Source organism: Pelophylax lessonae (assembly GCF_965119305.1).
Source record: "Pelophylax lessonae genome assembly, chromosome: 4".
Taxonomy (NCBI): domain Eukaryota; kingdom Metazoa; phylum Chordata; class Amphibia; order Anura; family Ranidae; genus Pelophylax; species Pelophylax lessonae.
The window spans coordinates 656,604,315-656,626,823 of record NC_138771.1 but is presented as its reverse complement, the minus strand read 5'-3'; the positions used below and the strand labels follow the sequence as shown (position 1 = coordinate 656,626,823).

General features: G+C 45.8%; 1 protein-coding gene across 1 annotated transcript in view; it reads left to right on the top strand.

The window, feature by feature from the left end:
* LOC309552156 (chloride channel protein ClC-Kb-like) overlaps window positions 1-22,509 on the top strand; it is a 107,996-nt gene that overhangs the window by 49,594 nt on the left and 35,893 nt on the right. Inside the window, exons 9-14 of the mRNA XM_082252969.1 lie at window positions 8,898-8,999; window positions 9,491-9,578; window positions 10,785-10,967; window positions 13,211-13,280; window positions 18,761-18,871; window positions 19,364-19,577. Of these exons, the coding sequence (XP_082109095.1) occupies window positions 8,898-8,999; window positions 9,491-9,578; window positions 10,785-10,967; window positions 13,211-13,280; window positions 18,761-18,871; window positions 19,364-19,577 (768 nt within the window). The remainder of the gene's footprint in view (window positions 1-8,897; window positions 9,000-9,490; window positions 9,579-10,784; window positions 10,968-13,210; window positions 13,281-18,760; window positions 18,872-19,363; window positions 19,578-22,509) is intronic.

Here is a 22,509-nt window from a genome sequence, read left to right as displayed (position 1 = left end):
GAGCGGCGTCAGGACGTCACTTCCAGTCTAGGGCGGAAGCAAACAATGTTTTTTAACCGCCTCCCATCCGGCCATTGTACATAGACGGCCAGGTGGGAGCTTCCCCATTCTGAGTGGACGTACCCATATGTCCCTCAGAACGGGAGGCCACATGGCAGCCAGACCCTGCCATGGCTGTGTACTTCAGACAGAACCCATCACAGATCAGGACATGGGCGCTGTGATTGGCCCTCCTGATCATGTGAAATCTGTGTCCAATCACAGACATTAAACAATGCAAACAGAGATACATATCTTATCTGTGTCGGCTCTCCCCACTGATCTCAGTGAGAGCTCAGTGCGGGGTGGGGGGGATGCTGTAGCCTCTGTGACAGTTTTCTGTGTAACTGATGATTTTAGTGTTCAGTTACACAGAGATCACACAGAATGCAGCCATCACCACACAGTACACCAAGCACCATCTGTCCCGGACCAAGTGTCCCATGAACATCTGTACCAGTGTCCCAGGTCACAAAACATCTGTCATAGTGTACCAGTGTACCATCAACATCTGTACCAGTGTCCTAATACCATCAGTACCTGTGCACAAAACATCTGTCACAGTGTACCAGTGTCCCATCAACATCTGTACCAGTGTCCTAATACCATCTGTACCAGTGTTCCATGAACATCTGTACCAGTGTCCCAGGTCACAAAACATCTGTCATAGTGTACCAGTGTACCATCAACATCTGTACCAGTGTCCTAATACCATCAGTACCTGTGCACAAAACATCTGTCACAGTGTACCAGTGTCCCATCAACATCTGTACCAGTGTCCTAATACCATCTGTACCAGTGTACAAGCGCACAAAAACATCTGCAATAGTGTTCCATTACAATATCAAAATCTGGCAGTGTCTGCCGGTGGACGATCAATATCGGCCACAGTGTACAAGTGCACAAAAACATCTGTCACAGTGTACCAGTGCACAAAACACCTTTTGCAGTGTACCAGTGTCCCATCAACATCTGTACCAGTGCCCCAGTGCACAAAACATCTGTCACAGTGTACCAGTGTCCCATCAACATCTGTACCAGTGTTCCAGTGCACAAAACATCTGTCACAGTGTACCAGTGTCCCATCAACATCTGTACCAGTGCCCCAGTGCACAAAACATCTGTCACAGTGTTCCAGTGCACAAAACATCTGTCACAGTGTACCAGTGTCCCATCAACATCTGTACCAGTGCCCCAGTGCACAAAACATCTGTCACAGTGTTCCAGTGCACAAAACATCTGTCACAGTGTACCAGTGTCCCATCAACATCTGTACCAGTGCCCCAGTGCACAAAACATCTGTCACAGTGTACCAGTGTCCTATCAACATTTGTACCAGTGTTCCAGTGCACAAAACATCTGTTACAGTGTACCAGTGTCCTATCAACATTTGTACCAGTGCACAAATACATCTACACTGGTGTTTGAATGCAATATCAATTTCTGTCAGCGTCCAGCAGACGATCAACATATGTCACAGTGTACAAGTGCACAAAAACATCTGTCACAGTGTACCAGTGTCCCACCAATAAATAAAAAAAAAAAAAATGTAAGCGCTCCTGCCCCCCCCCCCCCCTCCATGCAAAGAGGAACATACAAGTTGGTCCTGTACGCAGGACCTGTGCGACGATTGCACCAAACATGCAAGGTATTGCCGCGATCATCAGAGCGAGAGCAATAATTCTAGCCCCAGACTTCCTGTGTAACTCTAAAGCGGTAACCAATAAAGAATTTTAAAGCGTTGCCAATAGAGATTGTTAAATACTGAAGTTTGGGGGCGTGGCCGGGATGTGAGACTGCATGGACGCACTGGGCTCTAGCTCCGCTCCTGACTTCATCCTATCTATTCCATCGGCATCCGTCCCTTGCATTTGAAGCCCTAAAAACTCACCCTGGGGACCAGGAGGAAGGGCGGCATGTCGCGGATTCCTCCGTTTTTGCCGGGGAAGCTGCGGTCCGCCAAATCATCCCGGAGCTCCTCTCGGCCTTCGGGTCCCGCGGCGGCCATCTTGGACACAAGGTCTCCTCCGGCGAAGATGTCTGCTGGCGCTCAGCCTGCTCGGGACCCTGGTGGCCCCTCGGATCCTTCCCCGGCTGACATCCTGGAGGCCATAAAGGCATGCAAGGACACTCTTACCGCAAAAATGGACTACCTTGCTACGGACATTAGCCTAATACGCCACGACCTAGATAAGTTCCGCTCCCGCGTGACGGAGGCGGAGGAGAGGATATCTCAGCTGGAGGACTCCACTCGGGCCGACTCTACAGAACTCCGCACCCTTCAGATCCAGGTTAAGGCGCTGCAAGACAAAGCTGTGGACACGGAGAACTGCCTCCGTCGCAACAACGTCCGCATCTTGGGACTGCCGGAGCGAGCGGAGGGTTCTAAACCGGCGGAGTTTGCTAAAACGTTCCTGCCTTCACTGCTGGGTCTTCCTGCCATGCCGCCAACGTTCATGGTGGAGCGGGCGCACAGGGTCCCCCCGACCCCCCGGTGCCGGGCGCCCCTCCTAGGCCTTTCCTCCCCTGCCTTCTCAATTACAGACACCGGGACCAGATCCTTGCTGCGGCCAGGGCCAAACAGGAGGTCTGCTACGAGAACGCCAAGCTGATGTTCTTCCCTGACTACTCGCCAGAGGTTCAGGGCAAATGGCGCCAGTTCACCGACATCAGGAAAAGGCTGCGAGACAAGGGCCTGAAGTATAGCCTCCTCTATCCCAGTCGCCTGCGAGTCATAGATGGAGACCGCGCTCGTTTTTTTGATACCCCTGAGGCGGCGGCTGCCTGGCTGGATGTTCGTTGACCTGGATGATCACTCGGCTGCCTGTGAACCTCCTGAACTGTCGCAAGTATTGAAACTACCTATCCCCCTACAGCCGAGTGCCTCTCCTGTGCTCCCCCCCTCCCTCTGTCTTTTCCTTTTTGCCTGGACCACTCCATTGCTGACTTTGCCTCTCCAGGACAGCCTGTCTGTCTTCCCCCCTTTTTGGTCCCCATCTTCCCACCCTGCTGCTCTTCCCCCCCTGCTACCTCCACACCTGGATGGATGTCCCTATTCACTGGAGCTATCCCCCTCCTAGTGCTGCTGATACCATTTTGCCCGCTGATTTTTTCTCTGTACTGTTTGGACTGAGATTTCCCGGCCCAGAAGTGAGACTGGGACTCTTCCCTTTTTTTTTTCTCCCCCCCTTGATGGGACTGCTCGGCAGGCTGCACCGTTAGCGGCCTGTGAAAATTTTTTCTGTTTTGTTTTTGGGTCAAGATCGTCCCCCCGCCTCCCCTGTGTTTTATGGGGTGTCCGGGGCACGATAGGGTGAGCCACTTCGGCTCTGGGAATAATGCTGTATGCTTTACTGTATATCTCTGTTCCTCCTTTTTTTGTTTTTTGGTTGTGCGTTTTGATGTTTGGTGCATTGCTCTCTGTTGCGCTGTTACTCACCAGATGTGTCTGCTAGCTTGCGGGCTGATTGACTCTCTTATGCCTATTGTATCTAGATATGGCGTCACTTAAACCCTCTAGCTTCTCAATCCTTTCGTGGAACATCCGCGGTCTGAATAGCAAATTTAAGCGGGCGCAGCTATTTCAGTATGTTAAGTCCCACAATCCCTCTATTCTTGTGCTGCAGGAGACACATCTGGTGGGTGGCAAGCTGCAGGCCCTCAAGAAACCCTGGGTCCAGCGGCCCTTTCATGCGTCCTATTCCTCCTATGCCAGGGGGGTATCGGTACTGGTACGTAAGTCCCTGCCCCATGAGATAGAGGCTGTCCATACAGACCTCATGGGCAGGTTTGTTGTGCTGGTGCTCACCTTGTGGAGGCAGCGTTACATTGTGGTGGGGGTTTATGTGCCCCCGCCTTTTAAGGCCGAAGTTCTTTACACTGTATTGGAAAAGGTTTCCCTCTATGCCCCAGCCAAATTGTTAATTGTTGGAGATTTCAATGCCATCCTCTCCCCCGACCTGGACAGGCCGGTTCAGCCCAAGGTGTTCTCCCGCGACCTACTTGATTGGGCGGAGGCGGCTGGGGTCCAAGAGGCCTGGCGCTGGAAACATCCTGAGCGGAGGGAGTACTCCTGTTTCTCCGCTACGCACAAGACCTCCTCCAGGATCGACCTTGCCTTTGCCAGCCCGTCTGTCCTGTCGGAGGTGGAGGGGGTGGCATATCTCCCGAGTGGTCTGTCTGATCATAGTCCCTTGCTGGTCACGTTGCGATCTGGGTTGACTCGCGATGGATCCATGTGGCGCTTAGGCGCACACTGGATAGACCAGCCGGATGTCTCGCGACAGGCCCCTCCGGTGTTGCGGGAATATTGGGACATTAATGCTGGCACGTCCTCCCCTGCTGTGGTGTGGGATGCGTTCAAGGCATTCACTAGGGGTCATTACATTTCTTCCATCAAGGCAGTGCGCAGCCAGTTGGCCGCTGACACGGTGGGGCTGGAGACAGCTGTGGAGGAGGCTTCTGTCTGTTATGGGCAGGACCCCTCGGCAGTGAACTTTGAGGGGCTCCAGGCGTCCCGTCGGGACCTCCTGCTTCACCTCTCGGAGCTCACCAGGCTGTCCCTGTATCGCTCACGGCAATGTTGTTTTGAGCAGGGGGACCGGAATGGTCGCCTGTTAGCTCAACTCTCTCAGCAGGATACTGCCTTGACACTAGTGCCCGAGCTCATCTCCTCGGCAGGGGAGGTCCTCACCTCTCCTGAGGCGATTCTCTCAGAATTTAGAGATTTTTATTCCCATTTTTACACTACTACCCTCCCACCGGGCCTCCTGCCGGGGGACCTATACCCTCTTCTGGATCCGATTGCTCTGGGATGGTTGTCTGATCATGAACGGTCCGGTCTGGTCCAGCCGATCACGGAGGAGGAAGTGAAAGTGGTGATCCGCTCTATTCCTAGGGGGAAGGCTCCGGGCCCAGATGGGCTTCCGATTGAATTTTATCGGGCCCATCTGGATCTGCTGGCCCCACTGCTGGCCGCTCTGTTTAACGATTGTCTGGCGGAGGGGGCTCTCCCCCCCTCCATGGCGCAGGCCCATATAATCCTGATATACAAGTCTCCTAAAGACCGAAAATTGTGCGCCTCCTATCGGCCGATTGCTTTACTTAACAACGACCTAAAAATCCTCACGAAGATACAGGCGGCTAGACTTCAACCCCTGCTCCCCTCCGTCGTCGACCAGGACCAGACCGGTTTCATGGCTCACAGATCCACAGAAATTAGCCTCCGCAGGCTCTTTACAAATTTACAGGCCAATCACACTTTCGGCTTTCCCCGATTGTCACAAATATTTCTTGGCCTCTCAGCTGGTCACAGCTGTCTGGTGGTTAGCTCCGGAGGCTTCTAACTCCGCAGTGGTGGTGGAGGCCGCGGTGCTGGGTTCAACTGAGGCGTTGTCCCTTCTCTTGTTTCGTGGGCCTCGGGCCCCCTACGAATTGACTACAAGGATCTCCTCTCCTGACCACAGCCTAGGAGGAAAGGATATCCTCTCCTGACCACAGCCTAGGATCTCCTCTCCAGAAAAAAGCCTAGGAGGCAAGGATCTCCTCTGCAGACCACAGACTAGGAGGAAAGGATCTCCTCTCCTGACCACAGCCTAGAAGGCAAGGATCTCCTCTCCTGATCAGAGCCTAGGAAACCAGGATCTTCTCTCCTGACCACAGCCTAAGAGGCAAGGATCTCCTCTCCTGACCACAGCCTAGGAGGAAAGGATCTCCTCTCCTGACCACAGCCTAGGATCTCCTCTCCAGAAAAAAGCCTAGGAGGCAAGGATCTCCTCTGCAGACCACAGACTATGAGGCAAGGATCTCCTCTGCTGACCACAGCCTAGGAGGCAAGGTTCTACTCTCCCGGCAATGGCCAAACATTTAAAATCTTCCCCAGCATGCATCACTGGCAATAAACCTTGTAGTGATGGGCCATGGAGACACAAATACTCAAAACTCAGCAATATTGTTTCTTTTTACACTACTCCCCTGCCACAGGCAGAAGTAAACAATACTTCAAGCTTAGGGGAAACCTAATGAAAGCAGAGCTACGACCATCCAAGCTCAGGCTTACTACAGCCCAGCTTCAACCCTAAATTTAGGCTGGAGGGAAAATCCTGATCAGGGCAGGTCCCTAAATATATAAAAGAGTTTGTATGTACATAAAATGCTCAAAGGATACCCAGCAATTATCTTGTGAGATGCATTTCACCTCATTCCTTATCAACAAAATAACATATGCATGACTTTGAGCACAAAGGTCCTCAGGATGATGGTAATAAATATAGTGACTTTCCATGAAGCAGCCATAGTTTCTGGAAGATAAAATATGACCTCTCTCTTATTTTTCTTTCTCTCTTCTTTTTCCTCAATCCTTATTCTCCCTTCCCTCTCTCTCTCTCCTTTCTAATTTCTTTCTCCCTCGTCTTTTTCTTTCTATCTCTCTTCTTATTCCCTCTTCCATTTTTCTCTTTTCTCTCTCTCTTCTTTCTCCCGTTTTTCTCTTTTCTTTCTCTATATCGTATTTTTCTTTCTCTGTTTTTTTCTTTTCTCTCTTCTTATTCTCTCTTCCCTTTTTCTCTTTTCTTTCTCTCTCTCTCTCTCTCTATCTCTCTCTCTCCCTCGTTTCTATTCTCTTTTTCTATTTCTCTTCTTTTTCTTTCTCTCCCTTTTCTCTCTCATTTCCCTCTCTTCTCTTCCTTCTCTCTCCCTCTCTCTCTCTTCTTTGTCTCTATCTTTCTTTTTTCTAAGCAAAACTATTTTATTAAATCCTCTTTGGGATTTTGAGGGCAACCCAAGTCAAAAATCAAAAGAATTTTTGCTATCTCTGAAAAGTTGCATCTTTAATATCTGAATAATTTAGAAATCTCACATAGATAAAATTGGTGTACAAAAACAGCCATTACATAACACAAAAAGAGTTGGCAACAGATTGTGTATACATGGTAGATGGCATTCCCAAAACCATTCACATTACACAGCTATGATTCTTAGTTGTAGCTTGCTTAAGGGAATGGGGGATCCAACGTGTTTCAAACCTCCTGAATCAATTTCTTTAGCCCACCTGATCAAATACTTATCTTTCTCCCCATTCCTGTGATCTTCACTGTGTGACTCCGTAGTGCCGCACAGCCATTACTGTAAGAACGCCCCCTTCTTATTGTGCATATGCACCATGACCCCATTCATTCTTATGGGTGAGCCAAACTCCACTAGGAAGCTGGAGGCTGCAGTGAGAAAAGCCCACCTAGAGGTATGAATGAGGCCACAGCGAGAAAGGCCCACCTAGAGGTATAAATGAGGCCACAGCGAGAAAGGCCCACCTATAGGAATGAATTAGGCCACAGTAAGAAAGACCCACCTAGAGGTATGAATGAGGCCACAGCGAGAAAGGCCCACCTATAGGAATGAATGAGGCCACAGTAAGAAAGGCCCACCTAGAGGTATGAATGAGGCCCAAGCGGGAAAGATCCACCTAGAGATATGAATGAGGCCACAGTGAGAAAGATCCACCTAAAGGTATGAATGAGGCCACAGTAAGAAAGTCCCACCTAGAGGTATGAATAAGGCCACAGTGACAAAAGGCCCACCTAGAGGTTTGATTGAGGCCATAGCAAGAAAGACCCACCTAGAGTTATGAATGAAGCCACAGCGAGAAAGGCCCACCTAGAGGTATGAATGGGGCCAAAGCGAGAAAGGCCCACCTAGAGGTAAGAATGAGGCCACAACGAGAAAGGCCCACCTAGAGGTATGAATAGGGCCACAGCGAGAAAGGCCCACCTAGAGGTATGATTGGGGCCACAGCGAGAAACGCCCACCTAGAGGTATGAATGAGGCCACAGTGAGACCCACCTAGAGGTATGAATGAGGACACAGCGAGAAAGGCCCACCTAGAGGTATGAGTGGGGCCACAGTGAGAAAGGCCCACCTAGAGGTATGATTGAGGCCATAGCGAGAAAGGCCCACCTAGAGGTATGAATGAAGCCACAGCGAGAAAGGCCCACCTAGAGGTATGAATGGGGCCAAAGTGAGAAACGCCCACCTAGAGGTATGAATGAGGCCACAGCGAGAAAGTCCCACCTGGAGGTATGAATGAGGCCACAGTGAGAAAGGCCCACCTAGAGGTATGATTGAGGCCATAGCGAGAAAGGACCACCTAGAAGTATGAATGAGGCCACAGCGATAAAGGCCCACCTAGAGGTATGATTAAGGCCACAGCGAGAAAGGCCCACCTAGAGGTATGAATGAGGCCACAGCAAGAAAGTCCCACCTGGAGGTATGAATGAGGCCACAGTGAGAAAGGCCCACCTAGAGGTATGAATGAGGCCACAGCGAGAAAGTCCCACCTGGAGGTATGAATGAGGCCACAGTGAGAAAGGCCCACCTAGAGGTATGATTGAGGCCATAGCGAGAAAGGACCACCTAGAAGTATGAATGAGGCCACAGCGATAAAGGCCCACCTAGAGGTATGATTGAGGCCACAGCGAGAAAGGCCCACCTAGAGGTATGAATGAGGCCACAGTGAGAAAGGCCCACCTAGAGGTATGAATGAAGCCCAAGCGGGAAAGACCCACCTAGAGATATGAATGAGGCCACAGTGAGAAAAATCCACCTATAGGTATGAATGAGGCCACAGCGAGCATGCACAATAAGATGCCTGCTGGAAAGGTTGTATGGCTCAGGGCATTTTAACCCAGTATGTTAAAAAAATGGTGGACTTGATGGACCATCACCATCTGCCATTGCTCTTCTAGGTTTCTAACTATGGCAGGAACATTTATACCACTGAAGGCCCACCTAATGTAGTGGAATGAGCTCCCTTTATTTTAGAATGGCAGACCCCTTTTACTTTATGTGCTTTTTTGTCGTTCCAGTGTTGTGTGCGGCTGTGTGTGCTGCGTCTACCTGTTTCTACACCGCGTCACCTTACTCTTCATCAATCACAACGAGCGTGTTGGCAAATTCCTCCGCAGCAAGTAAGTGTTATTCTCAGCATTGGTTAATCAGCCTGAATTAATAGATTGTCATCTCTAAGTGGCTTATCCTGCCATCTCAAGAGTCCCCAAGAAAGCCCTCTTTCACAGGGGACTACCTGCTGGCTTTTGATCTGGGGTGGATGGCTTATTTTATTTTTTTATTTTTCACATTTTTTTTTAAATACTGTTATTGTATCTGACAATCACAGTGTTAAACAAATGAGTGCTGCCATCGTTGTGCTTCAACGGCATCTGCACTGCCATCTGCAGGCTGATACTTAATTTGGCAATGAATCCTTCAGCCTGCATGTGATCATAGCGGACAATAGAGATTTCATGATTGGGAACTGCCCTGATTGGTTCCCAATAGCTAGCGGGGACCTGAGTGAAAACTCAGGACAGCTAGCATACAGATTTATTTGTATCGTTCTTTTAGTAGTCAAGAGAGCTAGCAGACACACTGACGCCTATGTAATGCTTTTATTTTACAGTCGCATCGTCTACGCCGCATTTGTTGCCCTTGTATTGGCCAGCATCACCTTTCCTCACGGGCTTGGACAGTACATGGGGGGTACTCGGGTAAGTACACTGTGACTGAGGCTGCTTAATTGGGAGAAAAGGGTAAAAATCTCAGTAGCAAGAACTGATGCAATAAACAAAATATTAAAGAAAAAATATGAAAAGGTGAACTAACTTCTACTGGACTTCCCTTCTCCTCCTCCTCCATACCATTGCTGGGAAATGTTCTGTAATCCATCAGAGGAGAACTCAGGCAGGGATGACAACGCTGCTTAGACTTTCAGTGCAGCAGAGGCACTGAGGTGTCAGCCCTGCCTAGTTCTCTTCTACTAGACTTCCCTTCTCCTCCTCCGTACCATTGTTGGGAGATGTTCTGTAGTCCATCAGAGGAGGACTTGGGCAGGGAGGACAACGCTGCTTAGACATTCAGTGCAGCAGAGGCATTGTGGTGTCAGCCCTGCCTAGTTCTCTTCTACTGGACTACTTAATATCCTCATCTGTATAACACTGCTGGGAGATGTTCTGTAGTCCATCAGAAGAGGTATTGTGTTGTAATTCATGTCCAGTTCTCTTCCCCTGGACTCAACTTCTCCTTATCTGCATACCATAGGGGGAGAAGTTCTGTAGTCCAGCAGAGGGGAACTCGGGCAGAGCTGACAACACTGCTTAACAATTCAGTACAGCAGAAACAGTGTTGTCACCTCAAACAGGAAGTAGGGGGCGTACTGTATTTCTAGCAGATCAGCAGTTATATTTCTATACTGGTTGCATTCTCAGGCACCTAACACAGGGAAAGGTGAATGCGATGGATTACACTTTATAGCTTCTTTTCTTTTTTAAACTTATTATGGTTTTATTATAATATATCAAATTAGTTATATTATTATTATTAAATTATATTATGTATTATATTATTATTATATTATTATATTAATAATAATTATTATTATTATATTATTATATATTAAATATTATTATATATTATATTATTATTATATTATTAAATTAATTATATTTTATTAATTATATTTTATTATGTTATGTTTTATTATATTATGTAATGGTATATTATATTAATTACATTTTATTATATTATGTTATCTTATATTATATATTATATTATATTCTAGTATATTATATAATATTATATTGTATTATATGTTATGTTATATTATATTATATTGTTATATATGTTATGTTATATTATATAATATTATATTATATTGTATTATATTGTATTATATTATATTGTATTATATTATGTAGCTGACGATGAAAGAACATATAGAGACTTTCATCAACAACATCACATGGGGAGAGGAAGAATTATCCATGAATTTGAATGCCTCGCGACAGCCGCCAAATCCCACGTATGACAACCCTTGGCTGCAATGGACACACCCACAGTTGTCGGCTGTAGAGAAGCTCGCCATCTTCATAGTTATGAAGGTAGGTAGCATTCCCGTCAGTTGTCACCAGTCCATTCCTCTACTGCAACCCCTGCCTGGAGACGCAAGGTGATGATGGAAACTTCAGGGTGGAATAGATGATGAAAAATGTCTCTAATGACAGATATAATATATTCTGTATCCCTGCACCAGAGGAGCTTACACTCTAATGTCCCCCCACAGTCACATTAGTCTCTGTACCAGAGGAGCTTACACTCTAATGTCCCCCCACAGTCACATCAGTCTCTGTACCAGAGGAGCTTACACTGTAATGTCCCCCCTCAGTCACATCAGTCTCTGTACCAGAGGAGCTTACACTGTAATGTCCCCCCTCAGTCACATCAGTCTCTGTACCAGAGGAGCTTACACTCTAATGTCCCCCCACAGTCACATTAGTCTCTGTACCAGAGGAGCTTACACTCTAATGCCCCCTCCCCCCACAGTCACATCAGTCTCTGTACCAGAGGAGCTTACACTCTAATGTCCCCCACAGGCATACACTATTATTATTATACATTTATATAGCTCTGACATATACCGCAGTGCTGTACAGAGATCACTGAGCCAGTCACATCAGTCTCTGTACCAGAGGAGCTTACACTCTAATGCCCCTCTAATGTAATATGTAATGTGTTTTAATATGAAATATGTTTTTATTATGTTTGTATGATTTTTAAGAAACAAAAATGTACACTCTAATGTCCACCCACAGTCACACAAAGTAGTAAATGCGTTCTAATTTCTGTTGGGTGTGCTGGGTGAGCCCCTCATCGCCCCCCCCCCCTTGTCATTTTAACCAGTTATAGACGGGAAGGATTTGCCCCCCCCCCCCCTTAATGACCAGGCCATTTTTTGCAATTCGTGAACTGCGTTATTTTAACGGAAAATTGCGCGGTCGTGCGACGCTGTACCCAAATAAAATTGATGTCCTATTTTCCCCACAAATAGAGCTTTCTTTTGGTGGTATTTAATCACCTGTGCGATTTTTATTTTTTGCGCCATAAACAAAAAAAAAAAGCGACAATTCTGAAAAAGAAAACAATATTTTTCACATTCTGATATATAACATTCCCAAAAAAAAAATTAAAAATCAATAACATTTTAGGCCAATTTGTTTTCTGCTACATATTTTTGGTAAAAAAAAAAAAAAAAATCCCAATAAGTGTATTTTGATTGGTTTGCGCAAAAGTTATCGCTTCTACAAACTAGGGGAAAGATTTATCTCATTTTTATTGGTTTTTTTCCCCATAAACAGAGCTTTCTTTTGGTGGTATTTGATCACCTGTGCGATTTTTTATTTTTTGCGCTATAAACAAAAAAAGAGCTTTCTGCTATATAACATTCCCAAAAAAATAAAAAATAAATTAAAAATCTATTTTTTTTTAACATTTTAGGCCAATTTGTTTTCTGCTACATGTTTTTGATAAAATAACAAAATCCCAATAAGCGTATATTGATTGGTTTGCGCAAAAGTTATCGTGTCTACAAACTAGGGGAAAGATTTGTCATTTTCATGAATTTTTTTCATGTAATTTTTATTTATTTTACTGTTTTTAACTAGTAATGGCGGCGATTTGCGATTTTTAGAGGGACTGCAACATTACAGCGGACAGATCGTACCCCTAACTGACATTTTTACACTTTTGGGGGTACCAGGGACATTACTACAGTAATCAGTGCTAAAAATATGCACTGTTGCTGTGTAATAATGACACTGGCAGGGAAGGGGTTAACCCGGGAGCGATCAAGGGGTTAATTGTAAACCTAGGGGAGTGTTTTCTAACTGTATGGGGAGGGACTTGTGAAATGACCATACCTGTGATCCAATATAGAGGGATCACAGGAGCTCTATGATCATTCCAGGGAGAAGAACGGTCGGCTGTGTTTACAACAGCCGACCGTCCTTCTCTCTCAGCGGGGAGCGATCGCGGGTGCCCAGCGGCAATTGTGGATCGGCATCCCCCCTGCTTAGTAGTCACCCCCAGCACCACTCCTGTGAACCGACGTGCCAGTATGTCGATTTGCACAGCCGAGCCAGCCTGCCGCAGTATACAGTATACGGGTTGGCAAGTGATTAAACAAGCAGTGCTGACGTGATAAGCAGACCTTGTTTTTTGATACAAGGTTCTCTTTATAAAGATTAGTTATATTGTTTATTTGATAGATTGTGAAGTATGGAATCCAATGACTGCGAGTATTGTTTTATCTTCTGAGACACTGACCGCACTCTTCTCCTCTCCATAGTTCTTCATGCTGCTGTTTGCAAACACCATGATCATCCCCGCCGGATACTTCCTGCCTGTGTTTGTATACGGTGAGTTATTTCTAGATTACAGGACTCCTCAACATAACCACTTCTGGATCGGAAGGATTTACCCCCTTAATGACCAGGCCATATTTTGCGATTCGGCACTGCATTACTTTAACGGAAAATTGCGCGGTCGTGCGACGTTGTGATTGCCAGACCATTATTCTTGATCTTTAAGGATAGTTTACAGACGGGTATGGTGCCAGCTGATTGGAAAAAAGCCAACGTGGTACCAATATTTAAAAAGGGGCCGAGATATATCCCGGGTAACTATAGGCCGGTCAGCCTAACATCAGTAGTCTGCAAGATTTTGGAGGGGATGTTAAGGGACCACATACAAGACTTTAGTAATGAAAACTGTATTATTAGTAGTAATCAGCATGGATTCATGAAAAATCGTTTGTGCCAAACCAATCTATTAACCTTCTACGATGAAGTGAGCTGCCACCTAGATAAAGGTAAGCCTGTGGATGTGGTGTATCTGGACTTTGCAAAGGCCTTTGACACCGTTCCCCACAAACGCTTACTGTACAAACTAAGGAAGGTAGGTATGGACCATAAGGTGAGTACCTGGATAGAGAACTGGCTCCAGGGGAGAGTCCAGAGGGTGGTGATTAATGGGGAGTACTCGGATTGGGCGGGTGTGGAAAGTGGGGTCCCCCAGGGTTCTGTCCTGGGACCAATCCTGTTTAATTTATTCATAAATGATCTAGAGGAGGGGATATCTAGTACAATCTCAGTATTTGAGGATGATACTAAACTAAGCATGCCATTATCTTCTATGCAGGATGTGGAAATCTTGCAAGCAGACCTGAACAAAATAACGGGGTGGGCAACTACATGGCAGATGAGGTTTAATGTAGAAAAATGTAAAGTAATGCACTTGGGGGCCAGAAACCAGAAAGCAAGCTACTCACTAGGGGGGGAACCTCTGGGTGAGTCTAAGATGGAAAAGGATCTGGGGGTACTGGTAGACAACAGGCTTGGAAGTGGCATGCAATGCCAAGCCGCCGCAAGCAAAGCCAACAGAATACTGGGTTGTATAAAAAAGGGGATTCACTCCAGAAATAAAGAAATTATTCTTCCACTCTACAAGACTCTGGTCCGGCCACATCTGGAGTATGCTGTCCAGTTCTGGGCACCGGTCCTCAGGAAGGATGTGCTGGAACTGGAGAAAGTCCAGAGAAGGGCAACAAAAATAATTAGGGGAATGGAGGACATCAGCTATGAGGAAAGACTACAAGCACTGAACCTATTCTCTCTGGAGGGGGGATATGATATCAATGTACAAATACTGTACTGGCGACCCGAGCATAAGGAACAAACTATTCAGAGAGAGGAGATACAATAAGACGCGTGGCCACTCACTAAAACTAGAGGAAAGGCGGTTTAACCTTAAAGTGCGTAAGGGGTTCTTCACTGTAAGAGCGGTAAGGATGTGGAATTCTCTTCCACAAGCAGTCGTATCAGCGGGGAGCATTGATAGTTTCAAAAAACTATTGGATGGACACCTTAGAGACCACAACATACAGGGGTATACAATGTACAACATACAGGGGTATACAATGTACAACATATAGGGGTATACAATGTACAACATACAGGGGTATACAATGTACAACATATAGGGGTATACAATGTACAACATACAGGGGTATACAATGTACAACATACAGGGGTATACAATGTACAACATACAGGGGTATACAATGTACGGTTAAAAGCAAACACACACACACATCATAGGTTGAACTGGATGGACTGATGTCTTTTTTCAACCTCACTAACTATGTAACTGTGTAACTATGTAACTATGTACCGAAATAAAATTGATGTCATTTTTTCCCACAAATAGAGCTTTCTTTTGGTGGCATTTGATTACCTGTGCGATTTTTTATTTTTTTTTTTTTTTTTTGCGCTATAAACAAAAAAAGAGCGACAATTCTGAAAAAAAACAATATTTTTCCACATTCTGCTATATAACATTCCCAATAAAAAAAATGTAAATTTTTTTAACATTTTAGGCCAATTTGTTTTCTGCTACATATTTTTGGTAAAAAAAAAATTTGCGATAAGCGTATTTTGATTGGTTTGCGTAAAAGTTATCGCATCTACAAACTACGGGAAAGATTTTTGTCATTTTTATTGTTTTTTATCTCCACAAATAGAGCTTTCTTTTGGTGGTTTTCACCCCTGCAATTTTTTTTGCGCACTTTAACAGACAATTGCGTGGTCGTGCGACGCTGTACCCAAATAAAATTATTGTTGTAATTTGTAGATTACAGGACTCCTCAACTTAACCACTTCTGGAGCGGAAGGATTTGCCCCCTTAATGACCAGGCCATATTTTGCGATTCGGCACTGCGTTACTTTAACGGACAATTGCACGGTCGTGCGACACCAAACAAAAAATTGATGTCCCCCCCCCCCCACAAATAGAGCTTTCTTTTGGTGGTATTTGATCACCTCTGCAATTTTTATTTTTTTCACTATAAACAAAAAAAAAGCGACAATTCTAAAAAAAAAATATATATATATTTTTCACACTCTGCTATATAACATTCCCAAAAAAAAAAGAAAATCAAAATTTTTTTCATCATTTTAGGCCAATTTGTATTCTGCTACATATTTTTGGTAAAAAACAAAAAATTTGCAATAAGCGTATTTTGATTGGTTTGCACAAAGGTTATCACGTCTACAAACTAGGGGGAAAGATTTATGTAATTTTTTTCATGTTATTTTTATTTATTTTATTGTTTTTTACTAGTAATGGCGGCGATCTGTGATTTTTAGCGAGACTGCTACATTGCGGCGGACAGATCGGACCCCTAACTGACATTTTTGGGGGTACCAGTGACATTACTACAGTAATCAGTGCTAAAAATATGCACTGTTACTGTAATAATGACACTGGCAGGGAAGGGGTTAACACTGGGTGATCAAGGGGTTAAATGTATGCCTCATGCTTACTTACGTGTGTGGGGGGAGGGGACTGTGTGACACGGACACAGATTGCAGGTTCAGCTATGCTGAATCCTGTGATCTGTCCCTGTCTGTTACAGAGGAGATCGGCCCACTTTGTTTACACAAGCGGGGGGATTTCCTCACTCGATCCCCAACGATCGGGGAAGAACGGCGGTGATTTACACATTTAGGGGGACCAGTGACATTACTATAGTAATCAGTGCTAAAAATATGCACTGTCACTGTACTAATGACACTGGCAGGGAAGTGTTGCCTGTAGAGGAGAGATCTTTACCCCTCAGGGGAACTGCTCACTTAGATCTGGTGGTAAAACACGGGTCTAAGTTTAAGGCGAGGGCTCATCTTTAGGTGGTGGTGGCGGAAGCATTAGCACTTTCAGTGAGTACTTCCCCTGAGGGGTAAAGATCTCTCCTCTGCAGGCAACACTCCTTGGGGTCGTTGATGGACTGGGCTTAATATTCACCTCGGATCACTCCCAGCATTATCCGATGGACTCATAAAAGAAGGTGGAAATCTAGTGCTCACTTAGACCTGGTGGTAAAACACGGGTCTAAGTTTAAGGTGAGAGGCCATCTTTAGGTGGTGGTGGCATTAGCACTTTCAAGCACCTTCTTCAGCAATATTTTGCACATGGCGGAGGAATCTATACAAGGGACTGATACACTTTATATATACATTTATTTGCACTTTATGAGAAGAACTATTTACAGTGCCTTGCGAAAGTATTCGGCCCCCTTGAAATTTTCGACCTTTTGCCACATTTCAGGCTTCAAACATAAAGATATAAAACTGTAATTTTTTGTGAAGAATCAACAACAAGTGGGACACAATCATGAAGTGGAATGGAATTTATTGGATATTTCAAACTTTGTTAACAAATAAAAAAATGAAAAATTGAGCGTGCAAAATTATTCAGCCCCTTTACTTTCAGTGAAGCAAACTCTCTCCAGAAGTTCAGTGAGGATCTCTGAATGATCCAATGTTGACCTAAATGACTAATGATGATAAATAGAATCCACCTGTGTGTAATCAAGTCTCCGTATAAATGCACCTGCACTGTGATAGTCTCAGAGGTCCGTTTAAAGAGCAGAGAGCATCATGAAGAACAAGGAACACACCAGGCAGGTCCGAGATACTGTTGTGGAGAAGTTTAAAGCCGGATTTGGATACAAAAATATTTCCCAAGCTTTAAACATCCCAAGGAGCACTGTGCAAGCGATAATATTATAATGGAAGGAGTATCAGACCACTGCAAATCTACGAAGACCTGGCCGTCCCTCTAAACTTTCAGCTCATACAAGGAGAAGACTGATCAGAGATGCAGCCAAGAGGCCCATGATCACTCTGGATGAACTGCAGAGATCTACAGCTAAGGTGGGAGACTCTGTCCATAGGACAACAATCAGTCGTATACTGCACAAATCTGGCCTTTATGGAAGAGTGGCAAGAAGAAAGCCATTTCTTAAAGATATCCATAAAAAGTGTCGTTTAAAGTTTGCCACAAGCCACCTGGGAGACACCAAACATGTGGAAGAAGGTGCTCTGGTCAGATGAAACCAAAATCAAACTTTTTGGCAACAATGCAAAACGTTATGTTTGGCGTAAAAGCAACACAGCTCATCACCCTGAACACACCATCCCCACTGTCAAACATGGTGGTGGCAGCATCATGGTTTGGGCCTGCTTTTCTTCAGCAGGACAGGGAAGATGGTTAAAATTGATGGGAAGATGGATGGAGCCAAATACAGGACCATTCTAGAAGAAAACCTGATGGAGTCTGCAAAAGACCTGAGACTGGGACGGAGATTGGTCTTCCAACAAGACAATGATCCAAAACATAAAGCAAAATCTACATTGGAATGGTTCACAAATAAACATATCCAGGTGTTAGAATGGCCAAGTCAAAGTCCAGACCTGAATCCAATCGAGAATCTGTGGAAAGAACTGAAAACTGCTGTTCACAAACGCTCTCCATCAAACCTCACTGAGCTCGAGCTGTTTTGCAAGGAGGAATGGGCAAAAATTTCAGTCTCTCGATGTGCAAAACTGATAGAGACATACCCCAAGCGACTTACATCTGTAATTGATGCAAAAGGTGGCGCTACAAAGTATTAACTTAAGGGGGCTGAATAATTTTGCACGCCCAATTTTTCAGTTTTTTATTTGTTAAAAAAGTTTGAAATATCCAATAAATTTTGTTCCACTTCATGATTGTGTCCCACTTGTTGTTGATTCTTCACAAAAAATTACAGTTTTATATCTTTATGTTTGAAGCCTAAAATGTGGCAAAAGTTTGAAAAGTTCAAGGGGGCCGAATACTTTCGCAAAGCACTGTATGTTTTGCACTTTGTAATTATTCTGCACATTGGCACTTTGATTATTTGCATGCACTTTATATTTTGCCTATTCGCACAGTGATATTGATGCTTGGGCACTAAGTAGCGCTATACCTTTTGATATACTTTGATCATTCACATCCTCATATTTCCTGTCTCTGACAGGTGCCGGCCTCGGACGACTGTACGGAGAAATTATGGCAAAGATCTTCCCAAATGGTTTCATCTCAGAAGGCGTCCCCATCAAGATCACTCCGGCAGGATACGCACTCGCAGGTTACAAAATATCGTGTTTTTAAATAATCCCTCCGGCCTTTCCTTCAGTCTTGCACAGTTGTGAAACCAGGGCCTTCTTTATTATTGATTGGACCCTGGGCAAATATTTTCTTGGGCCCTCCCGAATCCACTTATCATTTGTGGGCTCAAGGGGCAGCTGCCCCAGGCCCAGTCAATGTTGTGGGGCCCAAAGCAGCTGCCCCTTTTGCCCTGCGTTAAAGACGGCCTTGCTTGTAACGGTTCCTCTCCTGGACTGAAACGGCTTCCTCTGATTTCACTGCACACTGTGAGCTTCTCACTATGTGCATTAGAAGCTGCGGTAAGTCATACAGAGCCCTCCTTATTTCCTGGTTGGTGGACATCCAGCATCAAATCCAGCTTGACTGTCCTTGCCCGTTCATTCATTTGGATTTCAGTTTCTTCGATTCTTTTATACTCTGATGTTCTGCCATCTTGCCCCTCTCCTCATGCAGTCTTTTTCTCTTCCTGCAGGTGCGGCGGCGTATTCTGGAGCGGTCACCCACACCCTCTCTACCGCTCTGCTGGTGTTTGAATTGACGGGACAAATGTCCCACATTCTGCCGGTCCTCATCGCTGTTCTCATAGCCAATGCCATCAGCCAGAGCTGCCAGAACTCCTTCTTCGACCTCATTATCATCATCAAGAAACTGCCGTACCTCCCCAAGCTGGCCATGGGCAAGAACTGGTAATGCACAAATCAGTCAGTTATGGGATGGGTTCTGCTGGGTGAAAGTAGCAGTCATTTTTTTTATTGACGGGAGCCTTTTTTATTTTATTTTGCACACAAACACTCCAGCACTCTCCTTCTCCCTAATGCTCCAGACTACGTGTGTTCAGTCCCTTCGCATCCTCATGTGCAAAGCGCTGTACATGAAGGAGGCTGGGGGGCGACTGCGGTCAGAGCAACTTAGAGAGGAGGAAGCCATGGACCACTCATGGACTGAAATAAGGTATAAATGACCGCGGTATAAAAGACTAAATGGGAAGCTACTTTAAAAAGCAGTTTTTTTTAATTTTATACCCCCCTCCCCCCCAAAATAGGGTTTAGAACAGGGATGTCAAACTCAATTTTATCATGGACCGCATCAGCAGTATGATTGCTCTTAACGGGACGGTTGTATCTGAAAGACTATGCAGAGTTTAGAAGTGTGTTACATACAGAGTTCAGGGGTGCGCTATGTACAGAGTGCAGGGATTAGGGGTGAGCTTTGTACAAAGTGCAGAGTTCAGAGCTGAGCTGTGTACAGAGTGGCAGGGTTCATGGGTGCACTGTGTACAGAGCGCGGGATTCATGGGTGCACTGTGTACAGAGCGCAGGATTCATGGGTGCACTGTGTACAGAGTGCAGGGTTCATGGGTGCACTGTGTACAGAGTGCAGGGTCCATGAATGCACTGTGTACAGAGTGCAGGCTTCATGGGTGCACTGTGTACAGAGTGCAGGGTTCATGGGTGCACTGTGTACAGAGTGCAGGGTTCATGGGTGCGCTGTGTACAGAGTGCAGGGTTCAGAGTGAGCTGTGTACAGAGTGCAGGGTTCAGGGGTGAGCTGTGTACAGAGTGCAGGGTTCAGGGGTGCACTGTGTGCAGAGTTCAGGGTTCAGGGGTGCACTGTGTGCAGAGTACAGGGTTCAGGGGTGCGCTGTGTACAGAGTGCAGGGTTCAGGGGTGCGCTGTGTACAGAGTGCAGGGCTCAGGGGTGCGCTGTGTATACAGAGTGCAGGGTTAAGGGGTGTGCTGTGTACAGTATGCAGGGTTCAGGGGTGAGCTGTGTACAGTATGCAGGGTTCAGGGGTGTGCTGTGTACAAAGTGCAGGGATCAGGGGTGCGCTGTGTACAGAGTGCAGGGTTCAGGGGTGCGCTGTGTACAGAGTGCAGGGCTCAGGGGTGTGCTGTGTATACAAAGTGCAGGGTTAAGGGGTGTGCTGTGTACAGTATGCAGGGTTCAGGGGTGAGCTGTGTACAGTATGCAGGGTTCAGGGGTGTTCTGTGTACAAAGTGCAGGGATCAGGGGTGCGCTGTGTACACTGTGCAGGGTTCAGAGGTGAGCTGTGTACAGTATTCAAGGTTCAGGGGTGTGCTGTGTTCAATATGCAGGGTTCAGAGGTGTGCTGTGTAAAGAGTGCAGGGTTTAGGGGTGTGCTGTGCACAATAGCGGGGTTCAGAGGTGTGCTGTGTAAAGAGTGCAGGGTTTAGGGGTGTGCTGTGCACAATAGCAGGGTTCAGAGGTGTGCTGTGTAAAGAGTGCAGGGTTTAGGGGTGTGCTGTGCACAATAGCAGGGTTCAGAGGTGTGCTGTGTAAAGAGTGCAGAGTTTAGGGGTGTGCTTTGTGCAGCGTGCAACACCAACCCAACCCACCCCACCCCACCAAAGTTTCATTGCATCTATAGTCACTCCTACCTCTCCCAAGTAGGTGCCTCTAGCCAGGGCTGCTGTTAGAAATCGCGGGGCCCCGTACAGACTACCTGGCAGGGCCCCCCCTAAGAAAATATTAAAGATATATTTAGCTAAAATTGCAACAAAATCACTATTGTCAGACACAAATAAAACATAACATAATCATAAAAAGATGAGATGAGAAAAATATACAGGCTGGGCAAGTTGGAGCTCAGTGATCAGAGAGACAAAGAGAGAGAAACAAAGTTACAATTTACAAATAAACTCCTGAGCAGAGATAAGTGCTGGGAGGGGGGCCCACACAAGGGAGGGGGATTAGTGAGGGACAACTGTCTCTTTCTCAACAGATAAAAGCTGATGGCAGAGAGAGGGACAGATCAGATTCAGGTGCTGGAGGAAGATTTCTGAATTTGTTGTCCATCACTAATCTCTCTCTCTGTGTGGGCCCCCCTGTGTGCTCGGGCCCCCTACAAGAGGGCTGGTGGTCCCCCCCCCTATCAGCGGCCCTGCCTCTAGCACTGGGGACAAAAAAGGTTAGGAGATGGAGGGACAAGAATTTCCCTCCGTGAATGGTTGCAATGAGGGGCTCACAGGGATATAGGTGCAGACAAAAAAGCTTTATTGGTGAAGATATACACACATGAAAAAAATATAATATATATAAACAAGTAATGCTTATCAGTAAAAGAGGTGTGGAAGCTCATCAGGTGAACTAATTGACTCCGTGGACCCCTAGGGGGTCAGGATGATACAGACAGCAATAAAACACATTGAGGTCCCCACCCACCCAGTCCCAGTATGCACTGTTGTTGACGGCTTAGAGTGATTAGTCGAGAATACACGACCTGGAAATCACTCTGAAAGCCCGAGCGTCAGTGCTGTGGCCAGGAGGGAACTATAGAGAGCCCGTGGAGGGAAAGTACATAGGGATGCCAATAGAGTGTGGAGTAGCAACTGAAAAAAATATACTGAATCTATTAATATGGCGTTTGGTCATAAAGTTTCGTCAGTGCATCACAGAGATGGAACAAGATAAAGCATCATAGTCTGATGTATTGACAGACAGCACGGGCCTGCTCCCTAAGAAGTAAGTCTCATTTCCTGGCTATGAGCCTCCAAGGAAACCTAGCCCCGCGGGGCTGTGCACGGAATAGTAGTGCTTGGAGGGATTGTGGCTTAACCAGCCGTTTTGCTTAATCAGCAAATTTCAATAAGGTGGGAT